The sequence below is a fragment of the Eumetopias jubatus genome, unplaced genomic scaffold (genome assembly GCF_037043125.1).
Source record: "Eumetopias jubatus isolate StellerSeaLion01/CBP00866 unplaced genomic scaffold, mEumJub1_p1.0 scaffold_8, whole genome shotgun sequence".
NCBI lineage: Eukaryota > Metazoa > Chordata > Mammalia > Carnivora > Otariidae > Eumetopias > Eumetopias jubatus.
The window spans coordinates 19,168,056-19,187,948 of NW_028274814.1; the positions used below are offsets into that span (position 1 = coordinate 19,168,056).

General features: G+C 38.1%; 1 protein-coding gene across 1 annotated transcript in view; it reads left to right on the forward strand.

Moving 5' to 3' along the window:
• The window catches only part of ST8SIA6 (ST8 alpha-N-acetyl-neuraminide alpha-2,8-sialyltransferase 6), a 145,908-nt gene that overhangs the window by 101,189 nt on the left and 24,826 nt on the right, over positions 1-19,893 (forward strand). Inside the window, exon 4 of the mRNA XM_088025531.1 lies at positions 4,821-4,907. Coding sequence (XP_087881657.1) covers positions 4,821-4,907 — 87 coding nt within the window. The remainder of the gene's footprint in view (positions 1-4,820; positions 4,908-19,893) is intronic.

The window sequence follows — 19,893 nt, forward strand, 5'->3', positions numbered from 1 at the left end:
AAATTGTTGCATATGTAGCTGTAGACTCTTTGTGCGAGATGAGTTCAGGATCTTTCTCTGTCACCATCTTGAACTGGAACTGTTCTCTATTTTAACTCCACCTTCAAAGCTAGCAGTGTTGCATCTCTCTGAACACTTTTCTGTGGTTACTTACATCTCCCTCTGATTCTGACCTCTCTTTCTTCTTGAGAGAGCTTTTGTAGTTTGTGTCTTTCAACAAATATGTCCATTGTGTCTAAGTTGTCAAATTTTTGGCATAAAGTTATTATACTTTTATGTCTGTAGGACCGTTAGTGCTGCAGTCTCCAACATGGGTCTCATCTTGGTCATGTGTGTCTGTTTTTCACCTGAGCAATGTGACAATAAGTTTATCAACTTTATTTTTAAAACAAAACAGCTTTGTTTTAATTAGTTCTACTATGGTGTATCTTTTCTCACCTTTTTACTTTTAACCTATTTACTTATATGAAATGCTCATTTTGTAAATAATATGTGATTGGTTCTTGCTTATTTAAAATCCAAGATGATGTTCTCTGCCTTTTAACTGGTATGTTTACATTATTTACATTTCATGGGATTATTCATATGGTTGGGTTTAAATCTACCATCATGTTGTTTGTTTTCTATTTGCCTGCTCTTTGTTCCTTTCCCTTTTCCTGCATTCTTTTGGTTGAGTATTTTATGATTACCTCCTCACTCTTCATGGCTTTGTTTTTACTGATTGCTTTTAGTGAACAGTATAGTTTTCCCTTAAACAAAATAGGTTTGAACTGCATGGGTCCACTTACACATGGAGTTTTTATAGTATGGTACTATAAATGTATTTTCTCTTCCTTATGATTTTCTGAATAACTTTGTCTTTTCTCTAGCTTACCTTATTGTAAGAATACAATATATAATACATACAAATTAACATACAAAATACGTGTTAATTGGCTGTTTATGTTATTGGTAAGGCTTCTTTCTGGTCAATAGTAGACTATTGGTAATTACATTTTTTCAGTCAAAAGTTATCTGTGGATTTTTGACTGCACAGGGGGTCAAGAACACTAACCCCTGGGTTATTTAAAGGTCAACTGCATACATCTTTTTGTCATCACAATCTGCTTTCAAAGTGATTTATATCATCCCCCTTTCTGGCCTTTGTTCTATAGTTGTCAGGCATTGATTTCTACATATGTTATAAACTCCCCAATATATTATTATTATATTTACCTTAAACCGTCAATTATTTTTTAAAGAGATGTAGAAAAAGAAGAAAAAGTCTTTTGTAAATATATACATATTTACCATTTCTAGTGTTCTTTGTTACTTTGTATCAAGCCAGAGTTATTCCGGTTTCCTTTTTCTTCTGCCTGAAGGACTCCGTTAGCATTCCTTCTCCTGCAGGTTTGCTGGTATGATTTCTTTCAGCCTTTGTATGTCTGAAAAAGTCCCTGTTTTGCCCTCATTTTTTGAAAGGTTTGCTGACTGTAGAAATCTAGGTTGACAATCCCCCTAAATGATGTTCTTTATTTTAATGGTATTGTTCCATGCCTTCTGATTTGCATTGTTTCTGACAACTCTGCTGTAATCTTAGTTTGTTTCTATATATGTATGTTTCTTTTCTCTAACTACTTTTTTTAAAAAAGATTATTTATTTATTTGAGAGAGAGAGTGAACTTGAGCAGGGGGGGAGGGGAGGGCAGAGGGAGAGGGAGAAGCAGACGCCTGCTGAGCAGGGAGCCCTACGTGGAGCTCAATCCCAGGACCACGGGATCATGACCTGAGCCGAAGGCAGATGCTTAACTGACTGAGCCACCCAGGCACCCGTCTTTTCTCTAACTACTTTTAAGATTTTCTCTTTATCACTGGTTTAAAGAAATTTTATTATTGTGTGTCTTGTGTAGTTTTTTTTAAGATTTATTTATTCATTTATGCATTTAGAGAGCAGACTTGCACAAGTGGGGGCGGGGCAGAGGAAGAAGGAGAGAGAGAGAAATCCTCAAGCAGACTCCCCACTGAGCATGGAGTTCTACTCTGGGCTCAATCTCCTGACCCTGAGATTATGACCTAAACAGAAATCCTAAGTCGGGTGCTTAACTGATTGAACCACCCAGGCACCTCTAGTGTTTTTGTTTTGTTTTGTTTTTTTAAACGTCTCTTGTATTTTCAGTTTGTCGAGCTTTTTTTGGATCTGTGGGTTTATAGTTCTCATTTGGAAAATTTGCCACCATAATTTTTTGGAAAAAAAATTGTCTTTTCTGGCTTTCTACGGTCATAATTTCCCATATATTAGGCCATCCAAGGTTGTCTCAGAGCTGTGTGATTGTAACTTTTCCACTCAATCTTTTGTTTCCTTTTATGTCTCATTTTCAATAGTTTCTACTGCTCTGTCTTCAAGTACACTAACCTGACTATTTTAGCTGTACATCATGAGAAATTTAATTTCTTTTTCACCCAACAAATGGCATTTAAAAAAAACTTCAAACTCTGACACATTTAGTTTTTAGGAGAGGACAGTAATTTCATACTTCCTCTACTTTTTATGTTATACTTTATCTTGATGACTTCACATACAGTTGCAATTCTCATTGATTTAATGAGAAGATATTTGTATTTGGCTTCTCTCTTTTCATTTTCTCTTTCAGTCAGCTTTGTGAGATAGCAATTCTTTTTTTAATTTTATTATGTTAGTCATTATACATTACATCTTTAGTTTTTTTTAATTTTATTATGTTATGTTAATCACCATACATTACATCATTAGTTTTTGATGTAGTGTTCCATGATTCATTGTTTGCGTATAACACCCAGTGCTCCATGCAGAACGTGCCCTCCTTAATACCCATCACCGGGCTAACCCATCCCCCCACCCCCCTCCCCTCTAGAACCCTCAGTTTGTTTCTCAGAGTCCATCGTCTCTCATGGTTTATCTCCCCCTCCGATTCCGCCCCCTTCATTTTTCCCTTCTTACAAGATAGCAATTCTTTTGTTACTTTGCCTGAGAAATACTGATACATATAGTGTCCTGTTTTGAATATGATGAAATGACTAAAAACCATGCCATGGTGGTAGACAAGACTCTCCAGACATGAGAGCATAGGCACCATGTCATGTCTCTGCTGAAGAGCCAGAAATTAAGAGAGCCTTGGGTAGGTTGCTGAATGTGCATTCTCTTTCTTTCTCTTTCTTTCGTCCTTCCATCCTTCCTTCGTTCCTTCCTTCCTTCCTTCTTCCTTTCCTCTCCTCTCCTCTCCTCTCCTCTCCTTTCCTTTCCTTTCTTCTTTTTCTTTTTTTTGAGCTTAATACTTGCAGAGTCTCTGGGTTTCCCCTACCATGTGGAGACAGGTAATATTTACTCCAGCTGGGAAGTGTCACATTTAGATAAAGCTTTGGGGGTAGAGGATATAGATTTCTCAGGCTCCTTGGCACACTCGGACAAGTCTTAGCACCCATGGGAATGAGGTAAATCTGTTAAGGTTGGAAGCCTGTGTACAAGTACAACTATTTTTAACCTCTCCTGTGATAGCTTTTTGCTTTGCTTCTCCTTTAGTATATTAACAGTCTTTCAGGATTTTCAGATTTTCTTAGCTGGGCCAACAGCAGCCAAGGGAAAAAATATATATATATTTTTTTTTTATTTGTGGTGGCACATTGAAGACAGAGATAACCAAAAGATAGGTAAACTTCAGAGGGAGAGGAGTTGCTTGGATGATGACCTTCCCCACCTATAACAAATAGCTCTTTCAGAGTGAAGCTTTGGAGGCTCTTCATTTTGCTGGTTGGAGATGGGGGAGTGGTTTCTGACAGGATTTTTCATGGCCCTCTCCCTTCTCCACCTACCCACTGTACATACTCCATCTCCTTAGTGCAGAGCCTTCATCTCAAGTGGTAGGCAACTAATGACTAAGATATTAATTGAAAGAAAATTTAAGGGTTTTTTTTTTTTATTCACACAAAGGGGTACTTGCACTTTATTATTTTTTAATTTTTTAAAAGATTTTATTTATTTGAGAGAAAGCACAAGCTGTAGGGGGTGGGTGGGGCAGAGGGAGAGGGAGAAGCAGGCTTCCCACAGACAGAGCAGGGAGCCCAATGTAGGGCTTGATCTCAGGACCCTGGGATCATGACCTGAGCCGAAGGCAGATGCTTAACCAACTAAGCCATCCAGGGGCCCCAGTACTTGCATTTGAAATAATAACCCTTAAAGACTAAAGGCTATTCGATGATTAAAGGAATTAATACTTACTGATGAAATTTCAGGTAAAAGGAGATTTACTGGGGACTGGGATCCTGCAAAATTGTACTGCTGAGCCTATAGATTTTTTATGCCAATATATAAGCATCTCTCTTAACTTAATCTGTTTTTTTTTTTTTAGTGTACCATTCAGAGTTAAAATTTAAGATGATTATTTTAGGGAAATTTTATCTACATTTCCAAAGGTAAATCAGTCAACTTAGAGTATAAAAAATGATAAATTATATATTTATGGTAAACATCTATAAAATACGTTTGTCAGTGAGTTATAGCAAAATGAAATGGCTATAAGCTATGAATGTGAATTGAGGTGCTGTCATGATTTATCTGTAATATTAGACTTGACTTATATATGCAAATTACACATTCCTAAATCAACATAATAATTCTTTCCAAATTTATGTTCCTAGCGGTTTGGAAATGGGTATGGTATTAACTCATTCCTACATTACCTTATTTCAGAAAAGATTTAGAGAGCTAAAATGAGCAGATTCTCAAAGTGCCCTTTAGGACACTTATATGTGTGTTTAGCAATATGTGGGATCTCTGTTTTCTAATTTTATTGACGTTTGACTTTTAGGTATTTAGAGAGTGACTATCTTCAGATTATCAGAAATATACAGAGCTGTCCGTGGAAACGACAAGAAGAAGAATATGAGAATTTTAGGTAAAGAATTTCCTCATAAATATTATGAGATTGAAAAATGTCTTGTATATTTGCTTTGTATGGGAAGTAACATGTTGTTTGAAGGAAAGTAGAAGAGACCAGCTGACAATCAGATTGACTTAATCCTCAGACCCCCTCCTGAGGCACATGGCGCTCCCTCCCCATCCCTTATATAGAAACTTAATTCTGTTACTGGGATTCACTACAGAAAATCTTGAGTTGAAAAAAGAAATTTTAGAGGGCATTGCTGCTTCTTTATACCATTTGTATTTGCTATTTATTTAGTTTGTAAATAAAATATGATCGCATACTAGAACGTTTGGAAAACATGGAAAATGTCATCCAAGGTCCCATCGCTTCCAAACAAAGACTGTGCTCCTTCCTGTGTTTTCCCTTCCAGTGTTTCTTGTCAGCTCTTAAACACCAGCCACCTTCAGAAGTGTGAGTTGCTATAGCTAGTAACCTGGGGAGGAGCCGTCAACCTGACAAGACCAGGTTATCAGTTGATAATTACAGAGTTGTCCCGTCCTTGCATAATGTGGAGCCCACCTGGACAGAAAGAAATTGTGTCCCAACACTGTTCTGCAGGGGTGCATGGAAACTTCTCTGGGACCCCTTCCTCCCAGTCGTATTGTACAGCAGGCCAGTTGTCTCTGTGCTTGCGTGGTCCACACTGCTCTGCTTCTCTTGGCCCGTATTCTCATTCTTTGCCAGGCATTCAACACGTGTTTTGTCCAGTGCCAAATTATTTTATGATGTTACAGTCTGGAAATATATTTTTATCTTTACTGGTTCGGATTTTCAGACTTTAAGCCTCAAGTCTTTTGAAGACCTTCTTAAAGAGCCTGCTTTCCCTGGAGATTCTCTAAGAAGTATCTGCTCCTTGTCTTTCTTTACGGTGGGAGGGCAGCTCTTATTTACACAGTGCTGTGGCTCTGCTTGTCTCACCTTTGGTCACTTTATGCTCCGGTCAGTGGACCAGCTGCCTTTTAATTCTGCTGCCAATTTGAGAGGGGTTCAGGCCAGCTCCTGGTGAGTGAAAGAGGAACTTCCTGACTGGGTTAGAGCTCAAAGTAGGTATTTTCCTTCTGTCGGGTAGACTCATGGATGTGTTGACTTCCTGTAGGATACCATTAAGCATCGTTCCTAACTGACCTTTCAGTTAGGGATCCTTGTGTATTTAATTTTCAGGATATTTTATGCTACATCATCTGATATAGACAGAATGTGTCCCCTCAAAAGTCATAAATTCAAAACCTAATTCCTAATGGGATGGTGTTTAGAGATGGAGCCTTTGGGAGGTAAGTAGGTTATGAGGGCTGAGCCCTCATGAATGGGACTGATGACCTTGTAAGACATCCCGGACTGTCCTTGTGCCCCTTACACTATGTGAGGACACGTTAAGAGATGGCCATCTAAGAACCAGAAAGTGGCCTCTCACCAGACAACTAATGTGCCGGCACCTTGATCTTGGACTTCCCAGCCTGCAGAACTGTGAAAATAAACTGTTGTTTGTAACAATCCCTGTTGTTACTGTTCTGTTGCGGCAGCTCAGATGGACTAAGACATAGTCTTACTCAAGACTAGACTTGAGAGATCCCCATGACCAGGAGACTGGGTAGAAAGTTCATGGGCAGTTGTAACTTAAATGATCACAGGGTCAACAAGTGGCCAAAGAGTGTGGTTTAGAGAGATTTTTCTACATTCACAGGAGAGACAAAAGAGGAAGAGGGAGATATTGAAGTATTGAGCTATTAAAGATCAGTCCAAGATAATCAGCTAGAAAGTGTAATGAGTAGTGACACCAATCACCAAAGTAGGGTGACACCAATCACCAAAGGAGGTTTTCCTTCCAGCTGTGAAATCGCCTTAGCTCAGACCTCCTGCAAATGATACGAGGAAAACAAAGTATACTAAATAAGCAAAGTATACTAAGCAAAGTGCACTGTTTGAGGGCACTGGCAAGCTACCAAGGCATGGAAAATTTTCAGGACTAAAATCCAGAAGAAGAAGGAAGCCAAGGAAGGTGAGCCCTGCATTTGAGGCTGCTTTTTCTCACAAGAAACTTGCTGAATGCAAAAGCATGGCTGACAGGCAGAGAGGCTGAGCAGAGCTTCCAGCAATCCCTAAAAAAGATGAGTTCTCTCAATGAGTGAAGCCCAGATTTGAATCATTTCCATCCTCAATTGGATTCAGATCTACCCTAAGCCCAGATGTCTGATAGAAGCAAAAGCAAATCCTTTCTTGAAGAAGGTAACCTCATTCTCAGCCTTACATGATCTCTGCAGATTTTTACACAGCGTCTGGTTCAATTAAAAAAAAAAAATTCTCTTTAAAGTTCTTTTTTCCTTTTTTCTTTCCTTTTTTTTGTGATAAAAATCAGGAATCTCTTCAAATACAAAGCTGCTTGAGAGTCACTGCTGCAAATTATGCTGCATAGAAGCCGTAGAGATGGATATTATGCAGAGAGAATGGCCATTTTCTCCTTAGTACCATGTCAGTATAAAAAGTACATCAGTAACCATGATGATTACCTATGGCCTATCTATCCCTCCAGGGCCAATTTAAGTAAACATCTGGGACTATAGCACTTAATGTTTGTTGTCATGGAAGAGAACAGTCATGGTGACATTTATTTATTGACTTGAATATTTATTATATTGGAATGTTCTTTTTATGGTCATATTTGTAAACTAAATTATGTACACCCTCAAGAGAAGTCTGTGCTATTAAATAATAATAAACTGCCCACTTTCCTAAATTTTTACTAATACAGCTGGCTAAATCTGGGGAGTTTCTGGCTTATTTATAAAACTGGCAGTATAGAAACATTTCCTGTTATTAAAGATGGCAAATTCTCCATTTTCTTTATGTGAACATTTTATGCCAAGTTGAAGAAGAGCAAAATGTGATCCTTAAAAAGGTGATCACATCCTTTTAACAGGAATTACAAAAGGTGCATTAAATTCTGACGAATATGAGCAAGTGAGTATATTCTAAATCCTCCTCCAGCCTGATTGTTTAAACTCCCAACAGTTGACACTGAGGGGCTAGTGGGAAATTATGGGACTTCTTTGGCCACATGATCTAAAAATAAGACAGCTTTTAAGAGTTATTTTTCTTAAATAAATATGCCGCTTGCTAGCAGAGGGGATGAATTTTGTTTATCAACAAGTATCTGTTTAGGGTTTTACTACATTAAAGCACAGTAGACCCTCTCAGCCTGGTATAGTGCAGGGCACAAACGTAGGACTTCAGTAAATATATTTCAAATGAATGGACATCTGAAAGTACATAAGAAAAACACAAAGTTTTCTTACCAACCTCAAAGAAATTGTAGTGTTTGGAAAGACAAAAAATAAAACTATGAATACTTATGATTTAGTGTCAAAATGAGTGATTTATATAAATACTGTAATATATCAATGCACAGTCAGTGTGGGATATAAAATTTCTTGAAACATTTTGTGGAAAGAGACAGGACTTGAACCGTGACTTGGAGGATGAGTAGAAAGGGAGGGGTGATGGGGCCCAGAGTAAACATTAGTCAGTTTCAGGACCAGCCTCACTGGAGCAGGGGACCTGTACTGAAGGGTACTTGGGTTAAAGGGAAGACATGCAGGTAGACAGGGATGAGCCCGGGACACACAGAGCTCTGATGATCTGAGTAGAGACAACAGATTTCCTGTAGATACTAGAACCCCGTGGAGATATTCCTCGCAAGGGTATTACATGATGAATTTATCATTTCAGGGAATGTATCTGGTCAGAAAAATGTTATGTGAATTGGAGTCTTAGGAGGGAGTGAATAGACTGAAGAAAGCCAGAGCAGTCAGGGCCTGGCTGTGGAAAGGTACTGTAGAATGATGAACATCTAGAACATCAGTGGTAGCTATAAAAATATCAAGGAAGAGACACTTGACAGTGAGCTCTTTGGCAGCATGGTGTGTCTTCCTTATCTTTGTATCTCCAGTGCCCATCACAAAGAGGAAACCCAATAAATGGGTGCAGTAGACATGACAGAGTCATTGGCAGGAGTTGGTTGCTTTTTGATTCCTAGGTTTCAAATGGAAGAAGAAAAAGAGAATTGAAGACAAATGTGAGATTTTGAGTCTGATTGGGATAATAGTAGTGCTAGTGAAAAGCAAACAGACTTCAAAGGGAGATTGCTTTTGGGAAGATAAGTCCATGTTGAGCAGGCTGCATTCGAGCAGACACCGGGACAGCCAGATGTAGAAGACATTTCCTTACTATAACTGTTAAGAGAAATTGGACTCTCCTGAAGAAAAAAAGGTGAGCGTAGCCTAGAACTGGCTTCTGTAAGAACTATGGCCCTGTATGGAAGGGAGTGGCATGATGTATTCAAAGTGCTGACAGGAAAAAATCTGAAACCAAGAATATTCTATCCAGCAAAGCTATCAGTCAGAATAGAAGGAGAGATAGAGTTTCCCAAACTAAAGGTAAAGGAATTCATAACCACTAAAGTAGCCCTACAAGAAGGGTTAAAGGGGACCCTTTGAATGGAAAGGAAAGACCACAAGCAAGAGTAAGGGAAGTAGGAAGCATAAAAACAGTAAGAAAAATTGTATCCATAAAGATCAGTCACTCACACAATAAAAGGATGTGAAGTATGACATCATATACCTAGTGTGGGGAGAGAGGAGTAAATGATGGGTTCAAACATAAGTAACCATCAACTTAATATACTATGTACAGAACATGTTATATGCAAACCGAATGGTAATCAGAAATCAAAAACAAGTAATAGATGTGCAAAAAAATAAAGAGAAAGGGATCCAAGTATATCATTAAAGAAAGCCAACCACAAAGCAAGTAACAAAATGGCAATAATACATACCTATCATTAACTACTTTGAATATAAATGGACTAAATGCTCCAATCAAAAGGCAAAGGGTAACTAAATAGAAAAACAAGACCTATCGATATGCTGCCTATAAGAGAATCATTTCAGACCTAAAGACACATGCACATTGTAAGTGAAGGGATGGGGAAGCACTTATCATGCAAATGGATTTGAAAAGAAAGCCAGGGTACTGATACTTATATCAGATAAAATGATTTTAAAACAAAGACTATAACAAGAGACCAAGAATGACACCATATAATCATTAAGGGGACAGACAATCCAACAAGAAGTTGTAACAGTTGTAAATATGTATGAACCCAACATAGGAGCACACAAATACTTAAAGCAGTTAGTAACAAACATAGAGGAAGTAATTGATAGTAATACAATAATAGTAGGGAACTTTAACACCCCACTTACATCAATGGACAGATAATCCAAACAGAAAATGAAGAAGGAAACAGTGGCTTTGAATCACACACTGGACCAGATGGATTTAACAGATATATTCAGAACATGCCATCCTAAAACAGTAGAATACACATTCTTTTCAAGTGCACATGGAACATTCTCCAGAAGAGATCACATATTAGGCCACAAAACAAGCCTCAACAAATTCAAAAAAGATTGAAGTCACACTGTGCATCTTTTCTGAGCACACTGCTATGAAACTAGAAATCAACCACAAGAATAAATCTGGAAAGAGGACATATACATGGAGGCTAAATAACATGCTACTAAACAATGAATGGGTCAACCAAGAAATCAAAAAGGAAATAAAAAAATACATGGAGACAAATGAAAACACAACAGTCCAAAATCTTTGGGATGCAGCAAAAGCTGTTCTAAGAGGGAAGTTTAGAGCACTGTAGGCCTACTTTAAGAAGCAAGAGAAATCTCAAACTATCTAACCATACACCTAAAGGAGCTAGAAAAGGAACAACAAACAAAACCCAAAAGCAGTAGAAGAAGGAAGGAAATAATAAAAATAGAGCAGAAATAAATCAAGTAGAAACAAAACAAAACAAAACAAAAACCACACACACAGTAGAACAGATCAATAAAACCAGGAGCTGATTCTTTGAAAAGATCAACAAAACAAACTTTTAGCCAAACTCATAAAACAAACAAAGAAAGAGGACTCAAATAGACAAAATCAGAAACGAAAGAAGAGAAATAACTACCACACCACAGAAATACAAAGAATTGTAAGGGAATATTATGAAAAATTTTATGCCAAGAAATTAGACAATCTAGAACAATTGGATAAATTTCTAGAAACATATAACCTCCCAAAATGGAATCAGAAGAAATAGAAAATTTGAACAGACCAATTACCAGCAATGAAATTGAATGTAATCAAAAAACTTCCAATAAACAAAGTCCAGGACCAGATGGCTTCACAGGTGAATTCTACCAAACATTTAAAGAAGAGTTAATACCTATTCCTCTCAAGGTATTCTAAAAAATAGAAGAGAAAGGAAAACTTCCAAATTCACTCTGTGAGGCCAGCATTACCCTGATACCAAAATCAGATAGAAACACTAAAAAAGAGAGAGAGAGAGAACTACAGGCCAGTATCCCTGAGGAACGTAGATGCAAAAATCCTCAACAAAATACTAACAAACTGAATCCGACAATACATTTTAAAAAAACATCATTCATCATGATCAAGTGGGACTTATTCCTGGGTTACACGGATGGTTCAATATTTGCAAATCAGTTAATGTGATATATATCACATCAATAAGAGAAAGTATAAAAACCATATGATCATTTCAATAGATGCAGAAAAAGTATTTGACAAAGTACAACATCCATTCATGATAAAAACCTCAACAATGTAGGTTTAGAGAGAACATACCTCAACATAATAAAGGTCGTGCATGAAAAACCCACAGCAGACATCCTGCTCAATGGTAAAAAACAGAGCTTTTCCTCCAAGGTCAGGAACAAGACAAGAATGTCCACTCTCACCACTTTTATTTGACATTTGACATAGTACTAGAAGTCCTAGCCACAGCAATCAGACAACAAAAAGAAATAAAAGGCATCCAGATTTACTGATTTGGAAGAGGTAAAACTTTCACTATATGCAGATGACATGATACTACATATGGAAAACGCTAAAGACTTTACCAAAAACTACTAGAATTCAGTAAGGTCACAGGATATAAAATCAATGTATAGAAATCCATTGCATTTCTATACGCTAATAAGCAAAAGAAAGAGAAATTAGGAAGGTTCCCCTTACAGTTGCACCAAAAATAATAAAATACCTGGGAATAAACCTAACCAAAGAGGTGAAAGATCTGTACTCTGAAAACTATAAAACACTGATGAAAGAAATTGAAGACAATGCAAGCAAATGGAAAGATATTCCATGTTCATGGATTGGAACAACAAATATTTTTAAAATGTCCGTACTACCCAAAGCAATCTACAGATTCAGTGCAATCCCTATCAAAATACCAAGTGCATTTTTCACAGAACTAGAACAAACAATTCTAAAATTTATATGGAATCACAAAAGACCCTAAATAGCCAAAATGATCTTTTTTTTTAAAGATTTTATTTATTTGACAGAGAGAGACACAGTGAGAGAGGGAACACAAGCAGGGGTAGTGGGAGAGGGAGAAGCAGGCTTCCTGCCGAGCAGGGAGCTCGATGCGGGGCTCGATCCCAGGACACCAGGATCATGACCTGAGCTGAAGGCAGATGCTTAATGACTGAGCCACCCAGGCGCCCCTAGCCAAAACAATCTTGAAAAAGAAAAACAAAGCTGGAGGTATCATGATCCCAGATTTTAAGGTATACTACGAAGCTGTAGCAAACAAAACAGTATGGTATTGGCATAAAAATAGACACACACATTAGTGGAACAAGATAGAAAGCCCAGAAATGAACCCAAAAGTATATGGTCAGTTAATCTTCGACAAAAGGGGCAAGAATATGCAATGGGAAAAAGTCTCTTCAACAAATGGTTTTGGGAAAACGGGACAGCTACATGCAAAAGAATGAACTGAACCACTTTCTTACACCATACACAAAAAATAAACTGAAAATGTACTAAAAACCTAAATGTGAGACCTGGAACCATAAAAATCCTGGAGGAGAACACAGGCAGTAACCTGTTTGACAGTGGTGGTAGCAACTTCACAACTTCTTTTTAGAATAATGTCTCCTGAAGCAAAGGAAACAAAGTAAAAAATAAACTATTGGGATGTCATCAAAATAAAAAGCTTGTGCATATCAAAGTAAATAATCAACAAAACTAAAAGGCAACCTACAGAATGGGAGAAGGTATTTGCAAATGACATATTCAATAAAGGATTAGTATCCAAAATATTTAAAGAACTGATACAACTTAACACCCAAAAAATGAATAATCCAATTAAAAAATGGGCAGAAGACATGAATAGACATTTCTCCAAAGAAGACATCCAGATGGCCAGCAGACACATGAAAAGATGCTCAGCATCACTCACCATCAGGGAAAATGCAAATCAGAACTACAGAGATATCACCTCACACCTGTCAGAATGGCTAAAATAAAAAACACAAGAGGATGTGGAGAAAAAGGAACTCTTGTGCATCATTGGTGGGAATCCAAACTGGTGCAGCCACTGTGGAATGACTGAGCCACCCAGTAAGGAGGTTCCTCAAAAAGCTAAAAATAGAACTACCTTGTGATCTAGTAATCACACCGAAGAATATGAAAATACTAGTTCAAAAGGATATATACAACCCTGTGTTTATTGCAGCATTCTTTATAACAGCCAAATGATGGAAGCAACCCAGTCTCCGTCAACTGATGAATTGATAAAGAAGTGGTATACATATATATTACAATGGAATATTATTCATCTATAAAGAAAAATGGAATCTTGCCATTTGCAACAACATGGATGGAGCTAGAGAGTATAATGCTAAGTGAAATAAGTCAGTCAGAGAAGGACAAGTACCATATGATTTCACTCATATGTGGAATTTAAGAAACAAAACAAAGAAAGGGGAAAAAAGACAACCCCTAAACCAGACTCTTAACTATAGAGAATAAACTGACGGTTACTAGAGGGGAGGCAAGGGGGGGCAGTAGGTGATTAGAATTAAGGAGTAAATTTATTTTGAGGAGCAGTGAGTAATGTATAGAATTATTGAATCAATATGTTGTACACCAGAAACAAATATAACACTATGTTAACTATAGTAGATTTAAAAACCTAGTAAAAAATGAGGCCCTCGAGAAGCCTATCTTCTCAGCACTCTCCCTTCCTCCACTTGCCAGTGTTTGTCCTCCTTTTACTGATTTCTAAGCCTTTTCTCACTCAGCACTTCATCATGATTCTAAGAACTTGTAGCCTCGGGTTCAAGTCCCTGGCTTCTCTCTGCCTTTCTTAGAAAAACATCTGAGATCCATGTGAGTGGTTCCTTGAAGTTCTTGAAGTTGTATCTGAAATTTTGTACATGTTTCCAGGAAAAAAGATCCCTGATTTCCATCTGCTTCTCAAGGAGTCTAGGACCCCCAGAACGGACTACAGTATTTCTAAGAACACTTCCAGACCTGAGGCTCTGTTCGCTTCGGGATTATATGGCTTGTTTCATCTTCCCTGTAAATGTGATGACCATAAGCTTCGGTGTGGCCCTAGTGCAGATGTATCCCTGCCTGTCATCTGGACATTCTCAGTTTCGGTTATGAATTGCATTTCTGCAAGATCCTAGTTGAACCTAAAGAGGGATTTCATGAGCCAGAGTTGAAGATGTCCTACCTTCTGTCTTTCTCTTGGCATCTAATTTCATTTACAGAGAGCTGTACAGAGTTAAGAATGTTGAGCTGTCTGCCTTCTGCTTTTAAAATCAATTGATCCTCCACTTACATTTTTCCCCCAAGCATGAGTCAATACACATATAATAAATTTGTGGAAAATCAAACCTGGATTTCAGTTTGAGGAATTACTGCTCTTCACATTCTCTCCCTGGCATTTTTAGAAACTGATGGATAATCCTGTGCTTCAGCAGGATACTCACATATTTGAGAATCATACCAACATGCTTAAATCCAAATTAAACATGATGATATGATATGCTCCCTACTCCTCTTTCTTTACTTCCTCTACTTCACCCTTGAAAACTCCTTTGCAAAGCTCTGGGAACTTTTGGTAGGCAGGTTTTATCCCTTTTAGCTTCACTAATTAAGCTTCACTAATTAGCTTCACTAATTAATACTAGATTCCCTGGGAACTGGTGTGGTCATTACTGCATTAGCTTTCATGAACTGTCTGCTTACTTAAAAGATCTGTATTCATTTGTATAATCAAGTATGGAAAACTAATAGCTACACAAAGCAACAATGTTGAATTTTCATTTTACTTCCCTCCCCCACTGCCATAAATACTCATGGTATTTGTTATTTTGTTTTTAGTTTCTTTCGGATCCTCTAATGCCCTTTGATTTCTTTAAATGTCCCCGGGTTTCATGGGTGTGAGTTTGAAACCAAAATGACTGAATATTATCAGTCACATATTTACTGAAAATTTAGTGGCAGAAAACAGTGCTATTATGTAAATGCACATGTTTATTTTAAGATTCATGCAAATGAGATGCCTTTCAAGTTACTTGTAAAACAGGTTATTTTGTGTCTGATTACTTTGTTACAGATAACTATCGCCTGGTAGCAATATTCTTAAATCTGGAATTATACCCTCTGGTTTGATTAGATTAAAATTTCTTGAAAGTTACTCCTTTGTTTTGTGTGTGTGTGTGTGTGTGTGTGTGTGTGTGTGATATATAAGAAAAGGTTCTGATGTTGTGTTAGTAGATTTATTGAGTTTTCTAAAATATCAGCCAATGTGTTACTTTCATTTTTATTAGAGTTCCTTGGACAAAAATAGAGCGATGAACAAAATCAACTTACCTTATATCTCATGTTAATATTTTTTACTACATGATAATTACATGGCTGAAACAGTGCCATTTAAAGATTTAGTTTTGTGAAAGGATATAGATTCTTCAGATGAATAGATGGATAAATTAATCAATGTTTTTTGAGAAATCATAGGACTGAGCAACCAGACTTAGTTTAACCAACAAAGCTTCCAGCTAATTTCTGAAATATTTCTCCAAAAGCAATGGTTATGGTTTGATTTTGGTCAGTATGTCACAAGCTTACACTTTTTTTTTTCCATTTAGTCTTTTTTTTTTCTTCATTTACTGAATGTTCTTCTATCCCAGGCATTTTGTTTTGTAGCACAGATTTCGTGGAGAGAACCAGGAGCCTTCTGTATTAGGGGTTCTTTTGATTATACAAAGCCATGTTCATTTCTCTGAGCCACTATTCCTCCTCCTCATGCCCCTCAAAGGCATGCCGTTTATGATTCATACAGGGTGACTGTGAGGACAACTCAAAGCAATACATATTTATTTTTTTTAAATTTAAGAAGATGTGTGCACTTTATGATAGGTGTTTTGGGTCAGTTGTCAGATTGAAAAAGCTTCTTTTTCTCGTTTCCTCTGCATTGGGAACATTTTTCACCGTTAATATCCTGTCACCTCATTTTCTATTTGTCATGCCATACAACGTGCCCGTGCATTTAGAGAAGCAACAAAAAACCACTCTGTGTCATTATACCTGCCGTATTTAACAATAGAAACTGGCTCTTAAACATTTAGGGAGTAGTTCCTGTCTTAGTTTTCAGAATATAAACCTTGCTGTAAAAAGGCATCAAACCCACGTAAGATTCACTGATCTTCTAAATTTTACTTCAAAACTTACCTTTCAAGTTGTACTCAATATCAACCATATTGCTTTCTAAGCCCGAGTCAGATAAGCATCCTTTTAGGCTGCCGCGCCTTTCAAACCCTCTGTTCCTTATTACACTGCTTACACTGTCTTCGTTGGTTCTTTACATTGTTTAAACTCTAGTATGATGTCCCAGTAAATAGATATTTCTCCAGTGTTCCAACAGCACTCCTTTACTTCCGAGTTTCAGTTGTCTTCCTGTCATGGGCTTTGGTAATCATATTCTTTTATATTTGGTTCCTCTGTTCTACTCAAATAGATGGTCTGGTCTTTCATCAGCTTAAACATATCAGGGCACACATTAGCTAGTAAGAGAAAAACTCAGTCGTCTGAGTTGCCGATTGAATTTCGTCTTTATTTATTCTCTTCCTTAGCCTGAGACTCATATTGATCCCATATTGAACATTGGATCACATATCCTATCGGCTTTTTCTCCAGCTGCCAGGTTATGAAGCAGTACTTTGAGAGGGCTGAGGTAGAGCTAGGATGAACCTTCAGCAAAATGGCCAAGTATGGGAAGCGTTCATTCATTTTACATATCATATATATTTCAGAATGTATTGAACCTCCCCTCTGCGTCAGGGGCCCGAGTTTCCCCCACCTCCCTTTTCTGATATTCTGTAAAGCTTCTTTGCTTCTCTCTACTTTTCAGTGCAATGCCTCCGGGGTTCAGATGCACCGTGCAGTATCAGGTTTCCACGTTCCCAAATCTTGTCTCCCTCATCCTTCCTCAAAACTCCATTTTCTCTGTGCGAGATCACCACTGAAATGTCATGCACGAATTCATGCTAAGGTGTGAATGATTAGTGGATGGGCTTTTCTGAACCCCTTGCCTTCTATTCTGTATCTAACTGGATTCATTAAGGACGACCACCAATGTCTGATTTTCTAATTCCAAATGTAGAGTCCACTGCACGTTTTTAATTGTGTAAGAGAGCTGGGGATTTGAAGACAAAACTCCTCTGTGTGATCAGTGTCAGTCCGAAGCAGGGGTAACTATCAATACCCCCATCATACCTTTCAGTCTGATAACCACACCAACTAACAGCAGATACCCTCTGGGCTTCTGGAATTTGTCCTAGTGCTCCGGGCAGCGAGTTCAATCTCATGGATAGCTCTATTTTAATTCACATATAGACATGTTGCTAGAAAGAAGGACTGTTTGAAGTCCTTAATTCTTCTGATCTGCTGGGGCTGAAATGGAATGTTTTAAGGCCTTTGGAAGCCCTGTGAATCACTGGAATTCTTAGATCATTGTATTTTTAATGATACAAATTATTCTTTCAGTTTAAAACCGACATTCATTGTGAGCCAGTTGATTCTAAAATCACAGTATTTTACTTTATTTTATTTTATGTTCAGTTAGCTCCTGTATAGTACATCATTAGTTTTTTTTTCTTTTTCCTTTATTTTTATTATGTTACATTAGTCACCATACAGTACATCAGTAGTTTTTGATGTACTGTTCAGTACTTTTGCGGGCCATCTCGATTTTGTTTTTCATTTCCCTTCTCACACAAAGACTCTTTCTCCTCCAAACCCTGGAAAGTGTGAGCTGTACTGGCTTGCCTTTAACTACCCCATCTCACCTGTGGTCAGCAGCAACCCCCACACTGCCAAACCCACAAGGCATTTTCCATCCCCGTTTTGCTTGACCTCTCACCTCTTACCAATCTTCTGACATTCTAGACCATCCCTTGAAAGAGTCTCATACTTGATTTCTGTGCCACTCCGTTTGTTCTCTCCACTCCTTGCTCCTCATCCCCCTATCCATCCACCCCATTGTATTTTAGGGATCTCGCTCTAGACCGTGGGCCCCCCCCCCATACTGGCCCATGGCAGGCATTGCAGCACTGACCCTGGCTGGGTGTGCTCTTCGGGCTTCATCATTGCCCCTCCTGAGGACCACTCTCTACACAGAGCCAGATGGAGTCTTCTGAATGGGACTAGCGTCTGTGGTCACAGCTTGCTTCTGCCATGCTCACTGCTCCCCTCCCCAGTTTGGAATCTGTTGGTGATTTTTTTTTTTTTTAATTGCTTTCAAAACAAAAACTGAGGTCCCTCAAGGCCCTGTGTTGCAGGACCATTACCCACTCCTCCAGCCTCCCTGCACACCGCATTTCTTCTCACCCATCTTGTTCCACCTTCGTTGGCCTTTTACTACCTCACACGTACCTTCAGCCACAGAGCCCTTCCAGCGCCATCCCTTCTGCCTCCCTAGCCTCCCCCAGTTCGTGTATACTCATTTTTCAGATTCCCCACCAGTCATCCCTTCCTCAGGAAGCTCCTTCCCTGAACAAGCTGATGAGATCATTGTTGCTGTCCGTCCTATAATGCATTCTCCTCCGTAGCCTTGATCCCAAGTAGGAGTTTCCATTTTGTGTGTGTGTGTGATTACTTTGTAGACCTGGCTAATCCATCATCCATGTATTTTATAAAGTACAAAGTAATCATCTTGGAAAATATTTTCATCAGGAGGAACCAAGAGGCTTTCTAGATGGTTCTAAAACTGGGTCAAGGCTCAGTATAGGAAGTAGGGATTGGAAAGCATCGTCAGGTTCCTGAGCTCAGAAGCCCATGCTCCACTTCAGGCTGGCTCCATGTATCTTATCATTGACCTTTCCTGTTTGTTTCCCACAGCCTTTCATTTTATTTGAAATCCAGTCTCCCCTGTGAATGGCCGAGTCCCCACTAGAATATCTTAAAGGCGCCTTTGACAGGGGCTATTAGAGCAGTTTGCTGTCGGTGGTATCAGCACTATCACTCTTAGGCTAAGCCACTTCTCCCAGCCAGTCTCTTAATCAGTAAAATGGGGAAAATGCCTTCCTCTGTGAGTTTTTATGAATATTCAGCATGCAAAATACAGAGTCTGTGATATATTAAAGTCTCAGTACATGATAGCTATTATTATTTTCAGTTTAATATCTGTCTAGCTTACAATTAATATTCTACTAAAAATAGCTTAAGCTCTTGCCATTTGTAATACCTACAACAAGTCCACGAGTAGCAATAAAGCTGGAATAGTCACAGTTCCAATCCTCTGCCTACGGAGACATGTAAACATTTCTAAGCCTCAGTTTCACTCTTGTGATGCATTTCATGTGGATATCCCCTGTGTTTGATAAGGACCAGCATTTCCTATTTAGTTTATTCTATTTGAACTTTCTTTGATCTTTTCATGATGGAAAATAGGTCACACAGAGCAGAAAATATTAAGCTTCAACTTTGTAGGTTATAATCTTCCTGTGCATTATTTGCAGCAGAAAAGGACTTACTTTTTTTTTTTTTAAAGATTTTATTTATTTATTCATGAGAGAAA